We start from the raw sequence: 25,048 nt of genomic DNA, 5'->3' as shown, positions 1-25,048 counted from the left end.
CACCTTGTTTGTATCTGTTAGGGCTTGCATAGACTAGTTGAGTAGTCGATAGATCGACTAAGTTAACCACTTGTCGACGGTGTCGGAAACAATCGACTACTCGAGCGTCCATTATCCATAAATTAATTAAAAATGGTGAACGTCACCAACAGAATATTGTAAATATTCAATATTCTAAATAAACCAAAAATATTGTAATTGGCCAACTCTGCAAGAGGCCGTTCACATATTGTGTCTAAAAACGTGTGGAAAGCGCACGCGGCCGTGCCACTGTCTCCTACAAGCACTTGCGCTCCCGTGGCGTCTGTCGTTGCTATGCAACTATGAACTGCGTTCTCCCTGATGACACAAAGTCAAAGATGGGAATACTCAAATTTATATTTCTCACTTCTAATCTCAGTGTGTTCTAGTTTCCAAAACAAATCTAACTCTTTCTTCAGCGTTTCTTCATCTTTTCCTTTGACTTTGAGTTTTAAGTCAAGTTCTTTGCTCTATTCATAGAGTGTTTTCATGATCTTGTCTCTGAGCATCAGTCTTTTACTTCAGGTCTTGCTGCTGGGAAAGTGCTGCTATAATTAATAAAGTAAACCTAACTCAGAAAATGGGCTCTATATGAGATCAGTCATTCAGGTCAAATGATTGTGAAATAATGATTATGTTAAAACAAACAACACCATCATATCACCTTTTCTCTTTGTCCATCTGGCTGTTATAACTCAGGTACACCAGGCAAAAAAAAAAAAAAAAAAAAAAAAAAAATCTAAAGTTAATGATTTAAGGGTCAAGAGCCCAACTAAAACAAACACGGATCACCATAATGGTGACTTTAAATGACTGTTTTCTCTTCAATGATTCTGCTTGTTAACATCAGGTGTCTTCAGTTTTGGCAATAAAAAATAAATAGTTCTTATTTCATCTTTGACGTCTGTCTGTTATTCAGATATTTTGTTTAAAACATTTTTTTTTTTTTTTTTTTTTTTTACTCATTTTAAATGGTTAACCTTTAAGGAATTAATTTGATTAATTATTACTCAATTCTAATTTGTTACATTTGATTAATAATATTGCTTGTAATCTGTTGCCACAATTTTATTGAGTAGATATAGGGTATTCAGTGGTCAATGCCATCAAAAGGTGCCACCAATCAGAAACTATGGTTAACTGGAGAAGTCTGTTCACTGTTGAGGGCACATAATGCTGCATTTAAATCTGGGGATACTGCTGCATACAGACTAAAAATGAATAATCTGTCCTGAGGGACCAGGAAAGCAAAGAGGCTGTGCGCACAAAAACTAAACAGCCACTTCATGAATGACAAAGACCCACGGCGGTTGTGGCAAGGTTCTCAGAACATCACCAACTACAAGCCCCCTCCCATGCAGGTATGTCATAATGGACTCCTCTTTTCCAGATTAACTAAATGACTTTTACACAGGTTTTGAGGTCAGTAGCACCATTCAGGCACAGATGCTTGAACTCTGCCTGTCAACGGGCCCTTGCCAGAGTTAATACACACAAAGCTGCGGGGCTGGACAGCATCCCTGGACATGTTTTAAAGGATTGTGAAGAACAACTAAATTATGTTTTTGCAGACATTTTTAATATTCCCTTAGTCAAGCAGTTGTGCCGACTTACCTCAAAAGCGCCACTATCATTCCTGTTTCCGAAGAAGCCTAACCCAACTTGCTTTAATGATTTCCACCCTGTGGCCCTCACACCAATTGTTAAATACTCAGAGGAATGACAATTAAATTCAACTCTGAATGACATCTTTAAAAAGTCGCAACACCACACCCGTCTTTACTCTTTTAGGTAAAATTGCTCTTTCGACGTTGAAGCCCCCATGGGAACAGCCACTGCACTTGATCGTACACACACTGAGCAACCATGACCTCCACTGGAATGCACCATCACACTAACACACAAACTGCTTCCCTCTTGTTCTGTAGACACACTGAACAATGTTTGAGAGCAGAGTGAAGACAAATGTTCTCTCTGCTCTGAAGCGAAACTTAATGGGAGTATTCACACGCTGCCTTATATACCTGGAAGTGGGGGAGCGTCTTGTGATGCAAATCTCACTCGCCAATGTGCATTAGCTAGTTCTGTTACCACACGAAGGTGATTGGGCTCTCAGGTGAGATTCTAATTCATCAGTTCAGTTCTGATGTAACATCTAACATGACTGACTGATAGATAGGGAACTAATTATACTTTCAGTGTTATTGAGCTTTAACTCTATTTTTCTTTCACCAGCCAGAGGGTACTGTTTACACTAGCCATGTTAATCCCTTGAAATTCAACACCAGAACATTAATTAAGTTTTACTGTGTATTTGGGAATAATACAAATTTGTTTCATTGTTACGTAGCGGACGTGAGACTGGAATTACTGATGACACGTTTCAGCAGTTCAGAATTGCTCCTTTCTTTTGGGAGACAATAACTTTATTTATCATGCACTTTGATCTTTAAAACTTTGCAGACATTTTACATTCACAAACAGCTATATTATACACTACATGAAAGGTATACTACATGAAAAAGCATAATGGGGCACTTTAAAATATGTATGGTCAGAATGAGAGATGCCAATAAAATGAATACTAAACACTCAGTTTGCAACATACACTCAAAATATAATTTAAAAGTCATCATGCTTGATTGCAGAACTTTTATCGTTTTCTCAAAAAAATAGGTAATCTGTTTCACCTTCTATTGTTTTAAAGTAAAGTTAAAAGTTAAACAACAAAAAAAGTTAATTTGGTGAACAAGCGCAGCTATGAGTATTTCTCCAAGTACTTCTCTGACGCTGGGCTGAAGGAGCTCTCTGATTTTTCCCGTAACCGGCAGTCGATAGGAGCTCGCAAGGAGCTTCAGAAAGAGCTGCAGGAGCAGATGGCTCTGGGAGTTTCTTTTACTGAGATTATCTCCAGTCACAAGGAGGAAATGAAGCGGAGCAGCACCTCTGAGCAGAAGATGATCGGGATCATGTGGTCAAAAGTTAATTGCTACTGTTACACATACAAGATTTTTTAAACAGAACGCTTGAGGAAGGCTCTCAAGCCGAAATGCTTATACTTTTTGGCATATGATTAAAAGTTCTCTCTGCAAGTGCTGCTGGATTGTTTATTTCCATGCACCTTGTGAGTGGTTAAAGTTGTGCCACTTCTACCTTTAATGGAATAGATCATTTTACATGCTTAAACTCTTCTCTTTGATGTATATTGTGAACTGATGATTTGGCGATTTCAGAGTCCCTGATGAGAAAGTCATTTCATATTATGTCCTGTGAATCAAAGAAACTTGTTGAATTTTGTTCAATTAAATGTATTTATCCAAACTTTCCAAAGCTTCATGTTTTGAGTATTTTCTCCATTCATCTGGGATCTCACCACTCTCCTCAAATGTTTTATTGTAGTGCGTTTCCAGATCTTTCTGGAATCTGCACACAAACCACTTCCAGTAGGGCAGCTCAGAGAGATCAGGGGTGATGCTCCAGTTAGCATAAACTTCTCCTGCTCTTCTGTATTCTCTCCAGAGGACTTTATCATGTGATGAACTGGGATAAAAAGATCGATTGCTTGCTACTGCTGATGTGCAGATGCTAACAGACAAGTTTGTTGTATTCCTGTACGCAAACCCTTTTATGCCAGTAACACGATGAAATGAAACACTGTGATCTCCATCATGGTTTTCTATGGTGTTGGTGCAGATGGCTTTACAGAACGGACACTGAACCCAACAGCACTGACAGAAGTGATCAATCAGAAGCTCATCTGGCCTGAACTTATAGTCCAGCTTTACTGGAAATGTCTTTTTGCTGAAGTTACTGCTGATGGCAGACATTATAGCAGTAAGTTCTTTTCTTATCACATCTTCTAGGAGTTTGAAATCATCAACATTATCATGTTTAACTCCACTGAGGTCTTTTTCAGAGAAGATCAGCACATCTGAGAGCTCCTTTGTGAAACTCTTCAACCACAAACCAACATCTCCACTGTTCACTTGAACATATACAGTAGATTCATGTGCTGCTTTTATGATCTTCTGCTGAAGGAGTTCAATGTTCTCCTCCATCTTGGGTAAAACACTGACACTAAACTTATCACAGATGTACTGACTGACTTCATCGCTGATGAAACTCTTGAAATGATCTCTGGGATTTTTTATGTAATCCATGTATTTGTCAAAATCCTCTTTCTCTGCCAGTGTCTTCAGGATGTGTTTCTCCAGTTTTGATCTGTTTCCATTTAGTGATTCACAGTTTGTTTTCATTTCACCTGCCAGATCTCTGGCAGTCTTCTTGTAGACACTCTGCTCAATGGGCTCTTTAAGTTTCTGACAGATGATCTCTCCAAAAATAGCAGCTGATGTTGCTCCATGACAGTATTTCTGGAAAATACTATAGTACTCTTCTCTCTTATTCTCAACATACATTTCAGGATCATTGGCTTCCCTGAACATTTTGTGTTGGTCAGTTATCAATTTGTTTGCTCTGTTACAGATGGAAAAAACCAAATCCATGAAGAATTCATTCTTGAACACATATTTTACTGGTCCTTCCTGATGTTCAATTACTCTTGCTTTGATGTAATCTATGAGCTGTTGAATGCAGCTGATGTTGTATCCCATCTTTGAAATGTTAAATGACTGAATCTTTGTGTCTGTCTGCAGAGCAACATCGAAGACTAATGACCTTATCTGGACTTTATCAGCTGGAGACAGAGTTTGAGAAAATCCTAATGTTTCTATAACTGTTCTGCAAGCACCCTTCATAGCCCCTTTAATCCCACCTTTTGTGGACCTTTTGAAAATAACATATTCAGAATAACTTGATACAGTAAAAATATTGTTGTATTCGCTTCCCTCTTTTCTGTGGTCTACAGGAGCACTTTCATAGACGTCACTGAGGATCTCTCTCACATCTGCGAGTATGTCAATGTCTCTTATTAGAGGAGTGTCTGTAATGATCTTCTTTACACACTGTTTCCAAAACAAATTAAATTCTGTCTTCAGTGTTTCTTCATCATTTGCTTTGTCTTTGAGTTTTAAGGCAAGTTCCTTGCTCTTCTCAAAGAGAGTGTTTTCATGATGTGTCCTATTATCATCAATCTTTTTCTTCAGGTCTCGCTGCTGGAGTATATCATTTAATTTTCTCTTTGTTTCTCTCACAATGTTTTCCTCGATATCTTTGATTTTGACTTCAAATGATGTTTTCCACTGAATGAGTATATTAGCATCTGTGTCTTTCTCAAAGAATTCTGACATTGATTTCTCCACTTCTTCACTTGTCTCATTCAGTTCTCTTTGAAGAACAGTTCCCTCAATCTCATTAATTGCTTCATTTTCTATTTTGTTTTGTAGTTTGTTCTCAATTTCCATCATGGCACTACGAAGACTCCAGGACCACTTGCTGTATTTTATCTCCAATTTTCTGTAGGCTGAAATTTCCAGAGAATTTCTAAAGCTGAAGACAAAACGTTCATTCAGCAAAGCTTCCCAGAGATCTTGAATACGATTTTTGAAGTCTTTCAGCACCATTCCATCTGATCTTGAAGCATGAGAAAGGATAGATTTCTTTAGTTCTTGAATATTCTCACAGTAGTTTGGGTTTGGTGGTGCCATCGGTGGGCTTCCCTCCCAGAGCTGAGCAAAATACTTCACATCATTCCGGATATCAAATTCAATGACATCACTGAAACTTTCTGCATCACAGACTTCCTCTTCTGCAGCAAGTTTTGCCATCTCATCCAGTTTCTCCTGCAGTCGTCTCCTTCCCTCCATGTTTTTCTCTCCAGCTGTCACGTCTGAAACGTTCTGATGAACAAACATACAGCTGGGATTTAGTCTGACCTTCTTCATCCTCAGGAAGGCCTGAACAACAATCTGAAGAATGTCCTGCATCTCAGATGGGTTTTCTCCAAAGATGTTGATCAAGGTCAGGTTTCCAAGACCAACAACAAATGTCGCCAATTCATTGTCATGATGCTGTATTGATCGTCCAGCCAGTTCTAAGGCACGAAGACCCTCAGTATCAACAACCAGAATATAGTCAAAGTTCATCTGTGTTTTCATCTCGTCTGAGACTTTGACCAGCTGCATGAAAGCTCCTCTGGTGCACCTGCCAGCACTGACGGCAAACTGGAGTCCAAACATGGCATTTAACATGGTGGATTTCCCAGAGCTCTGAATCCCTAAAACAGACAGCACAAAGACTCTCTGATCTCCCAGTTTCTGGAGGAGTTTATCTAGAACAGCAGAAATCCAGATCACAGGAACATGAGCAGCATCTCCATCCATCAGCTCCAGTGGAAATCCAGAGATCATCATCTCTGCTGCAAGACTCGGGAGAGAAGAGAAGTCAAACTGCATATCTTTCTTGTTCTTCTCCTCGGATGAACATGATTCATAGATCTGACCGATCTCCCTCATGATGTGCTCCAAACCAAATGTTGCTGCTTGAAGTTCCTCAGATATTCTCTCAAGTTCAGTTTGTTCATCTTTAAGTTGTTCAGAATTATCATTGTTCTCTTTCAGTTTTAAGACTTTTGACCATGTTTCATTATACTTGTGATGTAGATCAGAAAGGTCAGCTGATGTATATTCCTCAAGGAGGATTCTGAGCCATTTGACAAAAAACATGTTCTTATTTGCAGCATCTGAGTTCATTTCTTCAATAAAACACTTCATAAACTTGCTGATGTCATACTTATGCTGTTGTTGGCGAATTTGCTTCATTTCTGCCTGTTTTTTACTTATTTCCTTTTCAATCTCATCTGCTTTAGGTCGATGAAGTTCTTTGTTCTTCTGACTCCACTGATGCCACAGTTTCCCCTGACAGGGCAGAAATGAGTCTTTGATTTCTGTCAGATCTTTCTTCTCCAGTAAACTCATCATCTGCTGTGCTGCTTCTCTTCCTCTCCAGCAGTCTTCATCATCTTCCTCATCTACTCTGATGTCTGAGTGTTTGGACCAATCTTCAAGTCTGAAAGTGGAAGATGATTCTGAAGATGAGAGACAAATATTTATAGCTCTTCTGAGTTCTTCAGATACATCCGATTGATTTCTGTCTTTCAGACCAATCTTGTATTTTCCTTTCCGTGTCTCAATGAGAGTTGAAACATCCTCAGTAAAAAGACAAATTAGTGGCTTTGAGTCCTTGTAGAGTTTTTGAACTTTTATTAAGCTTGTGTCATTCCTCTGAAGTTGTGGTAGAAGAACAACATTGACTGAGGCCATTTCAGTGAGGATCTGCAGCTGCTTCTCATGTTCTCCTCCATCACCATGTAGATTACAGAACGCAACACAGTCAGTGAATTTATCCGTGTTTTTCCCAGAGGGGCAGAACCAGGCGATCTCCACCACTCCATCCATCAGCACTCTGGTTCTGCTGCTGCCTGGGCAATTCCTGTGGAAGAACGTGTTGTGTTTCTCATTGATCAGACTGTTCATCAGATGAGACTTGGATGAAGACACAGAGCCAAACCTGAAGAAAGACACCATTGGAGTTTGTGCCTTGTAGATTGGATGAGTTTGACTGATGATCTCATTGTTGGTGTTTCTCATCTTCCAGCTCTTGTTTATTTGTCTGAATGTCCAGAGAGGAAACTCAATCTGTTTTGTGAATGGATCAGGAACAAGCAGAGGCAGAGCGTACTGACACTGGGACAGTTTAGTGACCATCAGCTGCTTCAGGAAACCATCAGCACAATGAAATGCAGCCATCTGAACATCCATTGGGTGAATTCGCTCTGAATGATTTGATCCTTCGTTAGACAAAAACATTTCTTCGAAAATGTCACACTCGTATTTAGCTGAGTCATTATCTCTTTGTTGTATTTGACCCCATTCATTGGCCTCATTAACATGAATATATCTTGCTCTGTAGTCCATCATCAGTAGTTTTTGTATAAAAGTCTGAACCAGCTCCTCTTCAGCACAAGATTCATGGGACTGTAATGAATGTTCAGTTAACTGAAGAACGTCTGCAGCTCTCAGTTTATGATCATTCCTGCCTTTAAGATTCAATCGGTCAAGCATTTCTTTTTCTGGTTGATCTGGTTTCTCTCTGTGTTTTCTAAGCTCTTCTGTAGTTCCCTGTGAAAGAAAATACTGTTGTTACTTTGTTATTTTTATTTCTTTATACATTTTGTTACTTTTATTATTATTATTCCTTAAATAGAACAAGTGTAACAGTTAATTCATATTGTGAACACTTAACAAACTTTTCATGCATGATTGATTTGTTGCAAATTTTGAGATTGTTAGGTCGCATGGTTGTTGTTTTTCCACTACTGAACATTTCTAGAAAAAAAACATTCACATATAAAAATATAATATAGATTGTTTTAGACTTTCCAAAGGCTCTATATGTTGAGGAACGTCTCGGTTAGGTATGTAACCCTCGGAGGGAACGGAGATGTAGTCGACGTGTCGATTAATTGGGATCACGCTTATGGAGACTTTCATCTTCGAGTATTGTTAAAACGTGCCAATGCACACTGGCGTGCGTGAATTGCATCACACGCTCCGCCCTGCAGCGTATAAATACGTAAGTGGATGCACGTATTAGTTGTTTTCCGCTGTGGAGCTGAGCGGAGCGGTGGTCTAGCAAAAGTGGCGACGGGACTACATCTCCGTTCCCTCCTTCAGGAAACGAGGGTTACATACATAACCGAGACGTTCCCTTTCAGTCGCTCACATTCAACGTAGTCCCTATTAAAATGCCACTAGTGCTGCCACCTTCCAGTGCCTAAACAAAAGCCTCCTGAACCCCCCGCATTATTTTCCCCCGGGCAATTTACCAGGCAGTACAACATATACTTATATCACTGAGGTGGCTCCAGCCGATAACAGGGGGAAGACACAACCGGTTAGTGACAAAGAGCAGGCTTTGCCAAGGGAAGATACAGTGGCAGAATACACATGGGATCGTCATAGGGATCACAACAGCCTAGCACAGGTTCCACAAGTGCATATCAGTGTAAGGCCTGGCATCGGACGCTCCGCCACGTCTGTTGCCGAAGGGTGTGGAGGAACTCAACAGGGTTCGGCTAAACAGGAACTCTACTGGAGCAAAAATGGCGCACATATCCAGTCCATTGGAGGGGAATGGCGCAGCAAGCCGACACTTCGAACCAGGCTTACAGTGAAACTGGCTTCATGTAAAGGGAGTCCACGGGAAGCACAGGCTCGACACATATGCTATTTTTCTAGCTAATGTGTTGGTGTCGCCTAGCCCGCAGCTCTAAAAACATCTGTCAGCGAGGCACCCTGTGTCAACGCCCAGGAAGGAGCTACACTTTCTGTTTGCAGGGGCTCACCACCCAGGGGGCATGCAACCACAAGATTATGGCAACCACTTATCCAGTGGGCCAACCTCAGCTTGGAAACAGCCTTCCCTTCTGCTGGTCTCCGTAACAGACAAGAGCTGGTCTGAGGTCCTGAGGCTTTGTATTCTGTCCAGTTATAACCGCAAGGAGCGGAAGGGACAGAGAAAAGCCAGGGCTGGGTCTGCCTCCTCCAGGGCAGCACCACCTGATCCCGTTTTAAGGGAGAGGTAGGAACCTTGGGCACATATCCAGGCTGGGGTCTCAGGATACCGTGAGAGTTACAGTACCATACATTGACGTTCCATGCCGTAAAACCTAAAATATTACCACCGTATCTTTTACGGTATTACTGACAACCACAGCTGCCAGTTTTTTACTGTAAACTTTAGCTCAGAGCCGTAAAACCTAAAATATTACTACCGTATTTTTTACGGTAAAGTGCTTGAAACCAGCTGCCAGTTTTTTCTGTAAACTTTAGTTCAAGTCCGTAAAATTTTATTTTTAATGGTAAAGTACTGGCAACCACAGCTGCCAGTTTTTTACCGTAAATTTAAATTCAATGCCGTAAAACATAAAAATTGCTACCGTATTTTTTACAGTAAAGTACGGAAAATGCAATGGTATGTTTCTTTTTTTTACAGTGTACTTCCAAAATCCTTTCATTTAACAGTATTTTACTGTAAAATTACACGAAATGTCCCTTGAGAGCTATTAAACTTTTTCACTGTGTATAGTAAGGGTACATACTGTTAACCAATTAACATGTCTTTTCCATTGCAATTACCATTAAAATTACGTACAGTTTTTATATAGTTCATATTTCTATAGTTTTATTTCATTACAAGGAGAAAATAACATAATAAATATTAAGAATTGTTTTTTTGAAATATGGGGTATTACTGCATTATAAAGCACAGTCCATGAAAAAGTAAACACAATTTTGACACTTAGGCTACTGTTCTGTTTGAATTTGTTCTAAACAGCAAATGCTTACATTGAGAACATTTGGTTATGGGAATGTGATGGATAATATTTTGGTAATCTCCAAATGGCACAGTTGTCTGCTACTCGCGAAAACAAGATGTGATACGTCCAGTCCATTACATGTGTAAATCTATGGTTAAAGCGGTCAAGAGCAGAAATGCATTTCCCGAAACGCATTCTGATTGAGTACCATCTGTATATATACATATGAAGAGTTTGGTTCCAAAACGCGATAAATCCATTTTGATTAATTTGAGTAAAAATGTGTTCTCTTACGAGAGGTTCTCTCGTATTGCGTAAGCTAGCTTACGCTGCGGGAAAGTCTCCTTTCTCGAGATACTGAAGCCAAAAATTATCCTAATTTTTTAAAACTTGTCAACGCAGTGCGGCAGCCTGCAGACCTAGGGCAAGCGAGTCGCGTGCCCATTGGCTGCTCTGCGGCAACTGCAGCAGCCTATGGCTGAGCCTTGCGCGTGACGTCACGTCCAATGAGCGCGCTTGGCGCGCTTAGTGCGTCACAGCCCGTCATTAGGGGTGTGGCTTAGCGTATATAAGCAAGGAACAGAGGCTGCTTCGCTGATTTCTGTCTCTTCAGCGAAGCTCTTCGCATCGCTGATCTCCGAGGAAGCCGCCGTCGAATCCAGCGACCAGCACGCCGAGGATCTCAGCCTGAGGACGCCGGCCGCTCGCCGCCTTCAGCCTTCCCTGCCTGCTGCGCCATCCGGTATATATATCCTTTTCTGCTCTGTGTTGTGTGTTTGTGTGTCCGCCACGACACACTTGCATCTAAAAGAGCGCGAGGCGTTGTTTCAAATGCCTCGCACATCCTGTGGCTCGTGCAGAGCCGCGCTCAGCGACGGAGACCGCCACGTGGTGTGCGCTCTCTGCCTGGGCTTTGACCACGCTGTTCGCGCTCTCTCCGAGGGCGGCTGCGAACAGTGTGAGGAGTTACCGATGTCGACCCTACGGGCTCGACTCGCTAAATTTGAAGAAACTCCACCTTCTCCGGCCGCTTCTTCCGGGCCACGAAAGAAGAAACGTCGCTCTCAAAGGCCGCCGGAACTGGACGCTACAGCTGAGTGCTCGCCGGAACCTCTCCCACGAGCCTCGCTCTCTCCTTCCCCCCCACCCTTCACCGACGCGCAGCGGCCGGCCACTGCCCGCACTGCCGTCGCCCTGGGGGATGATGCAGATGATGCCGCTGACAGCTGCTCTCTGCTCGCGTCTGACAGCGAGGAGTGGTCGGGCTCTCACCGCTCCGCCCCCTCGACTCTGGAGTCTTCTCGAACCCGCGCTAGTGTTGACGCAGAGCTTCTCCGCCTCCTCACTTTAGCGGTTGAGAGAATGGGACTGGATTGGTCCCCACCTAAGGAGCCGGAGCCCAATCGCCTTGACGGGTTTTTTCTGCTTAGCCGCCGCCCTGCGCCTGCCTCTAGGTCAGCACCCTTCCTGCCTGAGCTCCACGCCGAGCTCTCTAAGTCCTGGAACGCTCCGTTCTCCACCAGACTCCGCTCGCCAGTCTCCTCGGCTCTCTCCCAGGTGGACGGAGCCGCCGAGAACGGCTATAACGGCATCCCCGCCGTTGAGGATGCTGTGGCAACGCACCTTTGCCCGCCGTCTGCTAGATGGCGCTCAAAGTCTGCCCTGCCGTCTAAAGCCTGCAGGACCACCTCAGCTCTCGCCGGCCGCGCTTTCGCCGCCTCCGGCCAGGCTGCTTCCGCCCTGCACTCAATGGCTATTCTTCAGATCCTTCAAGCCGACCTCCTCCGTGAACTGGACGAGAAGGGCTCGGATCAGTCTGCCTTAACCGATCTGCGCAGCGCTACGGATCTCGCGCTGCGCGCTACCAAGACCGCTGCTCAAGCCATCGGCAGATCCATGGCCGCGCTCACCGTCATCGACAGACACCTTTGGTTGACGCTTGCGGACATGAGTGAGTCAGAGCGCGCTGTGTTTCTGAACGCACCACTCTCGCCCACCGGCCTCTTTGGCCCTGCGGTCAGCGGAATTGTGGATCGGTTCTCTGAAGTACAGAAGGCGTCGCAGGCGATGGACCTCTTCCTGCCCCGCCGTTCGAGCTCAGCCACAGGCCGCCCTCAAACTCAGCCTCCTGTGCGCAGCTCTAACCAGCGCTCTTCCAGGCCCCCCAGCGCTTCGCAGCGACGCCAGGGCAATCGCCCCAGGTCGCGCTCGACCAGCCGTCACAGACCGCCGCCCCCACGGGGCCCGCGGCCCAAGATCGCGTTGAAGCCCGAGCCCGCAAAGTCCTCCTAGCATCCGCAAGGAGGAAAAGATGGTTGAGTCCCGCTACGGCCGGACCGCCATCAAAACACACAGCTCTGTCAGTCCCCTATGTTCAGGCTACTGCAGCAGCACACACCGCAGCCAACGAGCCAGTATTAACACTCGCTCGCCTGCACACAAACGCCGTTTTCACGGCGACCCAGATAAATCTCAAAAAGAGTATAAGTGCTTTAAGTGTAGAAAATGTGCCCACACCCATGTGCTCACTGCTTCACACAAGTACAATCCCCATGGTAACGCGCCCAGAGCGCTCTCTCATAAAGCGGCCTCACACCGCTCGAGTACTAAATGTAGTAAATGTGCCCACACTTCCGTGCTCACAACTACTCGCTGCTCGCTCTGTCACTCAGTTACCTCAAATTGCTACGGCTCAAGCCGCAGGGGTATTAAGTGTAGAAAAAGTGCCCACTCCCGTGTGCTCACTGCCTCACACAGACCAGGTTCCCATGGCAACGCGTCCAGAGCGCTATCTCTTAAAGCGGAAACTTTCCGCTCGAGCATCAAGTGTAGGAAATGTGCCCACAGCCCTGTGCTCACACCTGCCCACTGCCCGCTCTGCCAGACAGGTTGCAAACCTCATAAAGCCCCCAAACACTGGCCGTGTCATAAGTGCAAATCCCGTGCCAGCTCACGAGCACGCGCGCCCACTTTCAGACACCATAATCCCCACGCCGCTCTCGCGCCTGGGTTATTTGACAGCAGTTCACGCTCCATCGTCCGAGATCGAGCTACTAAATTCTGCACAGTCGGCCAGCCCTGTTCTTCTGCCCTCGTGTCCGAGCATCGGCGGCGCGCGCGCCGCCCCGTCTTCTCTGATACAGGTTCCCCATCCCGCGCAACGCGGCGATCTGAACCCAGAGACCATTCGACCCCTAGCTATGCATGCAAAAGCATGGGAGGCTATTCAGGGCGCGTCAGAATGGGTGCTCAACACCATAAGACACGGTTATTCGCTCCAATTTGCTCGTCGCCCTCCGCGCTTTCTAGCGCAGACGGAAACGAAAGTGAGTTTGGAAACAGCACATCTGCTTCAAGCAGAAATAACAAAGCTGCTGCGAAAAGGGGCCATAGAACAGGTGCATCCTTCCCTGAGCGAGTCAGGCTTCTACAGCCGTTACTTCCTCGTTCCCAAGAAGGACGGAGCATTAAGACCTATTTTAGATCTGAGACATCTGAACAAGGCTCTCATGAGACGGCCGTTCAGGATGATTACAACCAGACAGATCCTCGCGCAAATTCGCCCAGGAGACTGGTTTATCTCTCTCGATCTGAAAGACGCGTATTTCCAGATCCAGATAACTCCCCGTCACAGGCCATTTTTGAGATTCGCCTTCGACGGTCGAGCTTATCAATACACAGTCCTGCCGTTCGGCCTGTCTTTAGCACCCCGTACATTTACGAAATGCATGGACACGGCTCTCGCTCCCCTGAGGAGTCAGGGAATGCGAATTCTGAACTACTTGGACGATTGGCTCGTTCTAGCGCAGTCAGAGACAGAACTTGTGTCTCACAGAACAGCGCTACTCGACCACCTGGAGGGTCTGGGTCTAGCGGTCAACTGGACCAAGAGCTCGCTCTCGCCCCGGCAGTCGATTTCCTTTCTCGGAATAGAACTGGACTCGGTGGCCGCATCCAGCGCCTCGCTGCATCCTTCAAAGAAGGCAACCGGGTTCCCCTGAAGGCATTTCAGCGCATTCTGGGGCATATGGCCTCAGCTGCAGCAGTGCTTCAGCTGGGTTTACTGCGCATGCGCCCGCTTCAACGCTGGCTGAGAACGCGCGTATCCCATCAAGCCTGGGCGACCGGCGGCTCGCTAATCAGAGTGACTCAGGTCTGTGTCTCAGCCCTGCAGCCCTGGCTAGCAGCCGAATGGTATCACACGGGAGTGAATATGGGAGTGGTTTCACACCGGAAAGTTGTCTCAACAGACGCGTCCAACCTAGGTTGGGGAGCGCTCTTCGAAGGCAGACCGGTCTTTGGCCACTGGTCAGACCAGGAGAATCTCCTACACATAAACTGTCTAGAGATGCTCGCGGTCGAGAAAGCGCTCATGCACTTCCTCCCTTTCCTCTATGGTCACCATGTTCTAGTCCGCACGGACAACACTTCAGTAGTGGCCTATGTGAACCGCCAGGGCGGTGTCAGATCAAAGCAACTCTGCGCCCTGACGGAACGCCTCCTCGTATGGGCTCAGCACTCTCTGCGCTCTCTGAGAGCATCGCATGTGCCTGGCCATCTGAACGAGGGCCCCGACAGACTGTCCAGGGACAACGTTCCCCCTGGGGAGTGGTCTCTACACCCCCAAACAGTCCAGTCGCTGTGGCGCCGCTTTGGCAGAGCGAAAGTCGACCTCTTTGCGTCAAAAGACAACGCACACTGCCCAGCGTTCTTTTCGAAGAGCGAGGACGCGCTGGCCCAGCCTTGGCCCAGCGGCCCGCTATATGCGTTTCCACCAGTCTCTCTGCTGCCTCAGGTCATCGAGAGAGTCAGGAAAGCGCGCCACACAGTGCTCCTCATAGCCCCGTTCTGGGAGAACCAAGCTTGGTTCCCGGAACTCATACAATTGGCAGACTCAGCCCCTTGGCCGATTCCGGTGCGGAGAGACCTTCTCTCTCAAGCCCGCGGCTCGATTTGGCATCCCCACCCAGAGCACTGGTCTCTGCATGCGTGGAGCCTCAACAATTACATGCTGATCTACCAGAAGGGGTGATGAACACGATCATACAATCTAGAGCCCCCTCCACGAGGCGGCTCTACACGTCTAAATGGTCTGTGTTTAACAAATGGTGCACTACCAGAGGGCTCAATCCACAGACATGTGGGGTCTCGCAAGTATTGTGCTTCCTTCAAGAGCTACTGGACGCGGGCAGGTCCCCCTCCACGCTCAAAGTCTATGTCGCGGCCATTTCAGCGTTCTCTGTTTCAGAGCCGGGCCGCGCATTAGGAAGGAACGAGTTTGTCATCCGCTTCCTTAGAGGAGCGAGGAGGATGAACCCCCCGCGACCCCCTTCGGTTCCTATGTGGGATCTTTCACTGGTCTTAGACGCACTGAAAGCACATCCCTTTGAACCCTTAGAAACTGTGGATATGAAATACCTCACGCTCAAAACCGTTTTTCTGATAGCACTGTCTTCAGTAAAACGTGTGGGAGACCTTCACGCGTTATCCACTAACGCTGCGTGCCTCGAGTTCGGACCCAATGACTCTAAAGTTATTCTCAGACCGAGGCATGGGTACGTCCCAAAAATTTTGGGCACTCCCTTCAGAGCGCAGGTCATTTCCCTTTCAGCCCTGCCGAATACTGGATGCGAGGCAGATAGTCACCTCCTCTGCCCAGTTAGGGCGCTGAGAAGCTATATTTCGAGCGCCGCCGCCTTCAGGCGTTCAGAGCAGCTTTTTGTTTCGTTTGGTGGGCGCACCAAGGGTCTCGCCGCCTCGAAACACACCCTGTCCAGATGGATAGTCGATGCTATCGCAGCTGCTTACGCATCTAAAAACCTGCAGTGCCCTTTGGGCATTCGGGCACACTCCACCAGAGGCATGGCCTCATCGTGGGCGTGGTCCAGTGGGATTCCCATTCATGACATTTGTGCAGCGGCAGGCTGGGCCTCCCCCTCCACATTTGTTAGGTTTTACAACCTGGAAGTTCCCGCTTTGCAGGCCAAAGTGCTATCAGTCTAAGTCTCGCGTAAGCCAGCCCACTGTCTGTGCGCGGGCTACGCTGCTGATTTAGCTCTACTGGTTGAGCTACACTATATGGAAGTGTTAGTTGGACCGGCTGTGCCGCTCCCTGCCCCATATTATGTGCTTGTGTACTGTGGTATCTTGGCCGCCCAGCTCCGCTTCGCGTTCCCTGGGCTCCCCATGGGATTCATTCAGGATGCTGGGCGCGCGCACGGCGTTGACAAAGGTGTTCCCGCAGCGTAAGCTAGCTTACGCAATACGAGAGAACCTCTCGTAAGAGAACGTACTCGGTTACTAAACGTAACCTCTGTTCTCTCTAGAGAGGGAACGAGTATTGCGTAACCCGCCGTGCTCTCGCCACGAGCTCATTTCGCTTCATGCGACAGAAACCAGCGAAGCAGCCTCTGTTCCTTGCTTATATACACTAAGCCACACCCCTAATGACGGGCTGTGACGCACTAAGCGCGCCAAGCGCGCTCATTGGACGTGACGTCACGCGCAAGGCTCAGCCATAGGCTGCTGCAGTTGCCGCAGAGCAGCCAATGGGCACGCGACTCGCTTGCCCTAGGTCTGCAGGCTGCCGCACTGCGTTGACAAGTTTTAAAAAATTAGGATAATTTTTGGCTTCAGTATCTCGAGAAAGGAGACTTTCCCGCAGCGTAAGCTAGCTTACGCAATACTCGTTCCCTCTCTAGAGAGAACAGAGGTTACGTTTAGTAACCGAGTACGTTTTCTTTACCAAGAATGTGGCAAGATGAAAACCACTATTTTCTGTTTCAAACTTTCACATAGCATCTTTAGGTTATAATAAAAAAAAAAAAAAAAATCAAATCCAGAATAAAAACTGATAATTTTTCCCCCAAAATGCAATAAATTCATGACACTTTTTTTTTCAAAATGCAATTAATCCATTGAATCAATATAAAAGTTATTTTTCATATTGAAACTGTTGAAAATACACAACAAAATAAGTTGATCCACATATGACTCTGAACTCAGTCAATATCTTATTGTTTGTTATGCTGATGACACTCAGATATATATTTCATCACGGCCAGATGAAAACGCTAAATTATCCAAATTGACAGAGTGTCTTAAAGATATAAAAGATTGGATGACGCGTAATTTTCTTTTATTAAATCCAGACAAAACAGAGGTAATACTTATCGGTTCAAAAAAACGCCCACAAAACCTCTCGCAATACAACTTTAACATCGTAGGATGTCCTGTTATACCTCATCCTCCACAGTAAAAGACCTGGGTGTTATACTCGATTGCAACCTGTCTTTCGAAAATCATATTTCATATGTTACAAAAACAGCCTTTTTCCACCTTAGAAACATTGCTAAGCTACGTAATATGCTATCAGTTTCTGATGCAGAAAAGTTAGTTCATGCATTCATGACATCGAGACTAGATTACTGTAATGCTTTATTAGTTGTCCTGCATCCTCAATAAACAAGCTACAGTTAGTCCAAAATGCCGCCGCTAGAGTTCTTACTAGATCAAGAAAATATGATCATATAACACCGATTTTATCATCACTGCATTGGTTACCTATAAAGTTCTGTATTAATTACAAGGTATTGCTACTGATTAATAAAGCCCTAAACGGCTTAGCTCCAGTCTATTTAACGGATCTTCTAGCGCCCTATAATCCATCGCGCTCTTTAAAACCCCTTACCAGTCAGGGATCACTGGTGATCCCAGATTATTTTAGTTCAAAATATGTTTGAGCTTATATATCTCAATATTAATAACAGTCTGGTTAATTTTGAGTCTTGAACTATGAACTCTCAAGTGTTGGCTTTCTAAATGTATGTGTGTTATGTTTCTATTCAGAATTACTTATGAGCAGTAACCTTTTTATTTTGGGCATTTCATGTATGCAGCACTTGCCAAAATTGGGGGTGACTGGGAAGGGGTTAAGCCATACCTAGGATATCCAGAACCACCAAAGGAGGGAGAGCATTTTCACATTTAGCTCCAAAACTCTGGAATAGCCTTCCTGATAGTGTTCGTTGCTCAGACTCGCTCTCCCAGTTTAAAACTAGATTAAAGTCGCATCTCTTCAGCCAGGCATTCATATAATATTTTAATCTTACAGTTCAAACTACAATCCGGCCTCTAGTTAATAAACGCCAGAGGAGAACTGGCCCCCGACTGAGCCTGGGTTCTCCCAAGGTTTTTTTTCTCCATTGGGTCACCTGATGGAGTTTTAGGACACCATTAGGTCACTTGATGGAGTTTTTCGGTTCCTTGCCACTGTTGCCTTTGGCTTGCTCAGTTGGGGATATTTTGGGGATATTTAATTAGATTTTATCAATCAATAAATTCCACTAGAAACAAACCTTGTTGTATTATTTTAATTTAATACTGTGAAGCTGCTTTGATACAATCTGTATTGTGAAAAGCGCTATACAAATATACTTGACTTGACTTGACTTGACTTATTACAGGCACTGGACTAAAAATACATTCAATCAGCCATCGCTAGGAAATACCTCCTGAACTTTTTTGACGGCGATCAGCTGTAAAATGGCTTGGTCCCGCTCGGTTTTCGTTGACTTTGAGTAAAACAATTGAAAGTTTTTCAAAAGATCCCCTGGGGTCAACGTGTCAGCGTGACTGAAGTTTGATGCTGTCGTGTGAGAACAAGCAACAGCCGGCATTTTTCCTCCTCCCGCGTGTCTCGTCTTCTTAATCTCCTCACGTACATGATTAGATTTCGATGGCTTACGTTTCTTCCCTACCGCAGAAACCACCCCAGGTTCATCAATGCCGTCAAGATTATAAAAAATTTTGTTTGATTGTTGATCAAAAAGTACAAAGTAGATAGGAAAAACTAGGATGCTGGGTGTATTCAGAGCGCCGCCGTTACTGTTTACAATGCTTGGAATGGTGCGCTGTGATTGGTTGAGTGGATTTATCGCATTCTGCAGAGAAAGGAGACTGGCGTTTGTCGCGGTTTGGAAAGAAAGGGAGAAAACATGACAGAATAACACGGCGGATATCGCATTTTACGTAAAATTTAAAATTGACTTTTCAATACCGACCCTATACAATACTGATTTTTGCGGGAACTCAATTTTTATTTAAATGGCGTTTATCGCGTTTTGGAACCAAACTCTTTTATATATACAGTGCAATGCATAAGTTAATACACCCATGCTAAAGTTGACTAAAAAGAGGAATAAAAAATCATATTTTGGAAATTGAACTTAATGCCTTAATTTAAAAAATTAGGAAAAATCCAACCTTTAAGGACACCAATTTTCTTTGTGAATGAATAATTTATCGTAAATACATAAATGTCCTTCCTTAAAATACATGGTGCATAAGTTAGTACACCCCTATGTTAAATTCCCATTGAGAGCAATGCAAATCAAACTAGCTTTTAGGCTAACTGAAATAAAACCATGCCAATCTCTAGGTATGGTGAAGGCTATGTGATGATGTGGGGCTATTTTAATTCCAAAGGCCAAGGGAACTTTATCAGGATGCATAGTATCCTGGATCCATGAAGTAACTGGCATTTAAAAATAAACATCTGCCTGCCTCTATGGGAATTTAACATAGGGGTGTACTAACTTATGCACCATGTATTTTAAGGAAGAACATTTATTTATTTACGATACATTATTCATTCACAAAGAAAATTGGTGTCCTTAAAGGTTGGATTTTTCCTAATTTTTTAAATTAAGGCATTAAGTTCAATTTCCAAAATATGATTTTTTATTCCTCTTTTTAGTCAACTTTAGCATGGGTGTATTAACTTATGCATTGCACTGTATATATGAGGAGTTCAGATGCAAAAGCCTCTAAGTACCATCTGAAATTTTCTTCTAGAATGATAATTTTTATCAAGCTCATATATTTAAGTTCAGTAATTTCACTTAAATTACCATTTATAGGTAACATTCAAGGCCATTTAAGTGAAATTACTGAACTTAAATATACGAGCTTGATAAAAATTATCATTCTAGAAGAAAATTTCAGATGGCTTTTGCATCTAAACTCTTCATATATATATATATATATATATATATATATATATGCATGTATGTGTGCGTGTGTGTGTTTGTGTAAGGTTATTTATATTATAGGTTATTTTTTTTACATTCTGATTTCATAAAAGTTAAAGGGATACTTCAGGATTTAGCATTAAGCTTTGTATTAGTAGAAAATCTGTAGTATTTTCAAATTACCATGCTTTCCACCCTCATATCCCCCTGAGATGAGAGATTTATGTATTTTTTGTCTGGAAAAAATCCTCCGATGACGCAAAAATCGTCATTTTGCGTCATTCGAGGATTTTCTGGCCAGAGGCTAAAGACTACAGCCAGTAGGAGGAGCTGTTCCGCATGTTTTCAACCCGCCCATAGAGGGTGGGATCTCACTCACAGAATGTACACACAGTGTCAGCCGTCTTTCTTTGGAAGCTAAACTATCAGGCTCTTGTTCTGTGGAGAAAGCTGAGTAGTAGGAGAAAGCTGAGTACTAGGGGTTACCATCCTCCTTTTCCCCGACTTGTCCGGCGGGCGAGATCGTTCAAAATGTCCGGGATTCGGCTTTTGCTTTCTGCGGTCGCCATTCATTGTTTACATGCACACCTTTTGTTTCAATCTAACTGAATTCATTCCGATTGGTGAATTTGAATGTAGTGTTTACATGAACGCTAAACAAGTGATCGGTTGATGTGCGTTTTTTAACATTGCTAAGAAAATTCCCACTCCTCTGTGAGAGATACGAGACCAGTGCGTCTCAGTAATGACGCCACCGGCCTAGCGTCGTTCTCCCGCGGCTGGTCAGTCTCGTCCTGCTCGCCACAGTAAACATGATAAATGGCGACTGTAGAACGCAAAAGCCGAATCCCGGACATTTTGGGCGATCTCGAAATCCCGGGCAAACTCGTCACGGAGACTCATTCGTAGCCTAACCTTGTTGTTTTCAACTGCGCTCTCTTACCGATAGGCGTGGCTTGGGAGTGGCCTCCTAGGGCAGCGAAGCAAGTGCATTCTGGGAGTTACTGTCTTTCATCCACATGAGCCAAAAATACATTTTCTGGCTTTTCTCAGTCTAGAAAGCTCCAAATTCAAAATTTTCTTCACATTTCTTCTACATAAATGACCTATTTTAAATACACATTCATCTTTCCAGAGGTGAAGTATCCCTTTAATGCAATATTTGCTGGTGTCGCTGCAGGTCGCTTTATGTGCTCGTTAGAGGGCCTAATTTATATTTTATTATGGTTTAGTATTTCCCATTGACTAATAGCTTAAATTAACTGCTAACAGTTGACTAGGAACATCTTTAGTCGGGTACAGCCTTGTTTATCATTAAAACAACTGAAGTTTGAATTGGAGGATGTAACTATCAAGCAGCAAATACAAGTCAGCTAATAAATGTGCACATACTGTAAACCAGCTCTTACCTTGTGTGGGTCTCTTGTCTCTGTTGCGGTGTGCTCCTTTGTTTCTTTATTGATTGAAGGTTTATCTTATGAAATAAAAATAAATAGAAAATACATGAATGTTTTAGATTTTGTTCTATATTATAGCAGTTATACTTTCATTAGATCCGGGTAGACGCTTAATTCCACTTAACTGGGTATACCATAGATTTATATAAGATCATACCATAGATGTGATATAAGGTGGTTGGGATTTGTTTTGACTCTGTTCACTATACTATCTGTATTTGTAACTACTGCTTCAATAAGTTGTAATAAAACAACTGAAATACATTTAAATTACTATTACTTTTTTAATATGACATTTTCAAAATGATAATCCTTGGTTGATGTAGCACCTTTTTCCCCAAACAATTAACATTTCTTACTGATATATCATGAAGCCCTGTCTCTATCCACAAATGTATATATGACGTTTAGTTAAAATCAGTTAAAATCAGAATGCTAGTTCACAGTCTGGACTAAACATGGGGAATATCAATGAAGAATCTTTTGTCTCACCACTTTCACATTCACTCTTTTTCAGCTCTCCAATCTGTCTTAATGCTGTATTGTTTATCTCTAGTGTGTAACACTGCTGTTTATTCTCATTATACAGACGTTCAATCTTGTCCATCAGTTCTCTCATCTCTGATTGGTTGTTCATCGTCTTGTTGCAGGATTGAAATCTTCCTCCACATTTCTCCAGCAGCTGCTCCAGAACAGGGTTTTTCTTCAGATAATCTTTTATTGTGTCACACTCTTCTTCTCTCTCATAAGTGAAGAGAATCATCACAAACTGAAGAACTTTGTCACCAAACACTTTCTGAAGCCATTCAAGACCCATCTGATCATCATTGGTTAACTGACCCAGTCGCACAACAAAGATGAAGGCATGGATTTCATTTTCATTCACTAGTTGATCAATGAGATGATCCACACAGTCCAGGTAAAGTTCAGCCTCATGTAAACCGGTCATGTTGATCACAGAGACGTGGCGTTCTGATATCTTCCTCTGTAAAGGAACAATTCTGGACATTTCTGCATTTTCCACATTAGTCTGTTTTTCTCCTAGAAGAATGTTTTCATGTCCAAACTGGACTGATGAAGAATTTCCAAATAACACAGCCGTCACATTTGTAAACGCGCGATCTAGAATAAACACACACAAAAAAAATATCTCAAATTCATCAGAATATCAGTACTTATCTGATCATTATTGATTATTTGCTTGGTTAATGCTTGGATGCTTGAATATTGTGTTGTTCCTACCCATGATGTCACTGTGCGATGAGTCGAATGGTTTGGGTGCCTTGATCATTTCTGCATGGTCGGCAGGTTTGGATGTCTTCACTTCTGCTGATTGTTCAATATCATATAATGTCAACATTCACTCATTAATAATTTACATTTACAGACGTTTTTAACCAAAGGGACTTACAAATGAGGAGAGCAATAGAAGCAATTAAACTAACAATAGGACAACAATATGCAAGTGCTGTGATCATTCCCAGTTTAGTCCAACGCAGTATAGTTTTTTTTTTTAAATAGATATAAAATAGAAAAGAAAGTCTTAGTATTAATGGAGCTCACCCTCGATAGGCGGTATTAACATTATATTGCATAGCATCTTACACACAGAAGCCATCTGCACAACGGATATTGTAGTGGGAATGAATATCTGTATCTACAGTATTACTCTTTGCAGCAGGGAATCTAAAACACACACCAACAAATCTTGAGCTCAGAGTAGAGAGGGTGGTGGGCACTAACTGATAAGATGGAGTTAGCTTTCCGTATCACATGGTTATTATTAAGGCCAGTAAGATTACTTGGCTGGATAACTAAAATCTTACTGACCAAAATTATTTTAAAAAGAGCATTTTTTTTACCTTGCCACTGATATTTCCATAACAGTATGTTACAGTAAACATTAATACACACTCAGTGTAGAATTTGTCAGAGTATCATAAGGCTTTTATCAACATGAAATTTTGCAAAACAAAAATCAATGAGCATGCCCTGTTTTTACATTTAGTTTCAGAAAATCGGTGTCACACCAATGTACAAAGTAATCTATGACAGGACAATGATTTGTTTTATCAGCCGGCTTTGGCAATCTTCATTATAAATAATTTAAAAAGTGTTTTTTTTGTGTGAAAAATCTATCAAATGAAGCATTTTAATTCAAACCTGAGTGTTGATGTCTCCCTGTGTGTGTCTGTCCTTGTCTCTGATTTCCAGATAGGAAGTGAAAGTTCTCTGCAGACCTTTATATAGATGCAAGAAAACAATTCCTTGAAGTCACATGACATAACAGAAAGTAAAACTAAAAGTGTTCCGTTCTGCTAAAATTCCTTTCTATACAGAACCTTTATGATATTTATTAAATGTCAGCTTTTCAAACAAATCGCTATTTCTACGCTGGAATTCTGCATTGATAAATCATAAAATTACTACAATTATAACAGTTTTACTTTTCAAATTTTTTAAAGATCATTCCTTCACAGTACAGATTTTTCCAAAAGCTAAATGGCATCAAGTGTTTATTCTCTTTAGAGACACACAAAGCACACATATGTTCTTCTCAAGATAGATCTGTTATTGTTACCCTGCAACAATTCCAATAATATAACTTTCATCTATATTTTGATTAATCTAATTTATTTATAAAAAGAAAAGTATGCCGTTTTATTTTACTTTTGATTTACATTTATGTACATTTACGTTCATGTGCTATTGCTAATTTGTGTATTTGTTCATATTTCATTACTGACTGTTTACTTGTCTTTAATAATGTTTGAAATACGTATTAGTCTAGTTGTTTTTCCTGTGGAATTTTTGTTAAAACCATTGGCAAAAGTTCCTTGGAAATGTTCTTTATGCTGAAGATGTTTGCATATGGAATTCAGCTGCAAATTAATGTTCTGCAAAAAGACAGAATAGGTTTGATATCTAAATGTTTGACTCATTTTTTACTTGTTGGAATTAAAACTGTGAATCGATAATAATTGAGATCGATATAAGCAGAATTGGAATAGCTAAAATTAAGATACCAAACCCTGGACATTACACGACATTTTTTATAGCATCAAATAACTAACAAAATCCAAACTTATTAGAAATGCATACACTTGAACACACATCAGCATTATATGAGCTACCAAAAATGAAAGAAACCATGTCGTGGAAATTCTTAATACGAATACAACCCACTTAATCGGACTTCTTCACTACGGACAATTTAAACAACTTGCAGTAAGTTGTTAAAAATAATAACTACAGTATCT

The 25,048-nt window shown here is 42.9% G+C and overlaps 1 protein-coding gene across 2 annotated transcripts; it reads right to left on the bottom strand.

Annotated features, from left to right (window-relative positions):
* Positions 1 to 2,411: 2,411 nt before the first annotated feature.
* On the bottom strand, positions 2,412 to 24,000 carry LOC311276698 (interferon-induced very large GTPase 1-like). Of its 2 annotated transcripts, none has more exons than XM_084386542.1 (5): positions 23,952 to 24,000; positions 23,031 to 23,117; positions 22,281 to 22,910; positions 21,741 to 21,805; positions 2,412 to 8,099 (listed from the first exon to the last, which is right to left on the bottom strand). In XM_084386542.1, the coding sequence occupies exons 2-5, from the start codon at positions 23,077 to 23,079 to the stop codon at positions 3,324 to 3,326; spliced, it is 5,520 nt and encodes a 1,839-aa protein (XP_084242668.1). In that variant the 5' UTR covers positions 23,080 to 23,117; positions 23,952 to 24,000; the 3' UTR covers positions 2,412 to 3,323. The 2 variants fall into 2 exon arrangements, with proteins under 2 accessions (XP_084242668.1, XP_084242669.1); XM_084386543.1 differs by having other exon boundaries at positions 23,031 to 23,114.
* Positions 24,001 to 25,048: the final 1,048 nt, after the last annotated feature.

The sequence above is a fragment of the Rutilus rutilus genome (assembly GCF_951802725.1).
Source record: "Rutilus rutilus genome assembly, chromosome: 1".
In the NCBI taxonomy this organism is placed as follows: Eukaryota; Metazoa; Chordata; class Actinopteri; order Cypriniformes; family Leuciscidae; genus Rutilus; species Rutilus rutilus.
This window is presented reverse-complemented; position numbering and strand designations above follow the sequence as displayed.

What these genes read in the sequence shown, in the direction of transcription:
- LOC311276698 (XM_084386542.1), bottom strand. Translation starts at nt 23,079, where the DNA reads ATGATCAAGGCACCCAAACCATTCGACTCATCGCACAGTGACATCATG. An exon ending in AAAGAGTGAATGTGAAAGTG is followed by an intron (nt 21,806 to 22,280) that starts GTGAGACAAAAG and finishes TTATTTCATAAG; the next exon opens with ATAAACCTTCAATCAATAAA. An exon ending in AGACAAGAGACCCACACAAG is followed by an intron (nt 8,100 to 21,740) that starts GTAAGAGCTGGT and finishes TTTCTTTCACAG; the next exon opens with GGAACTACAGAAGAGCTTAG.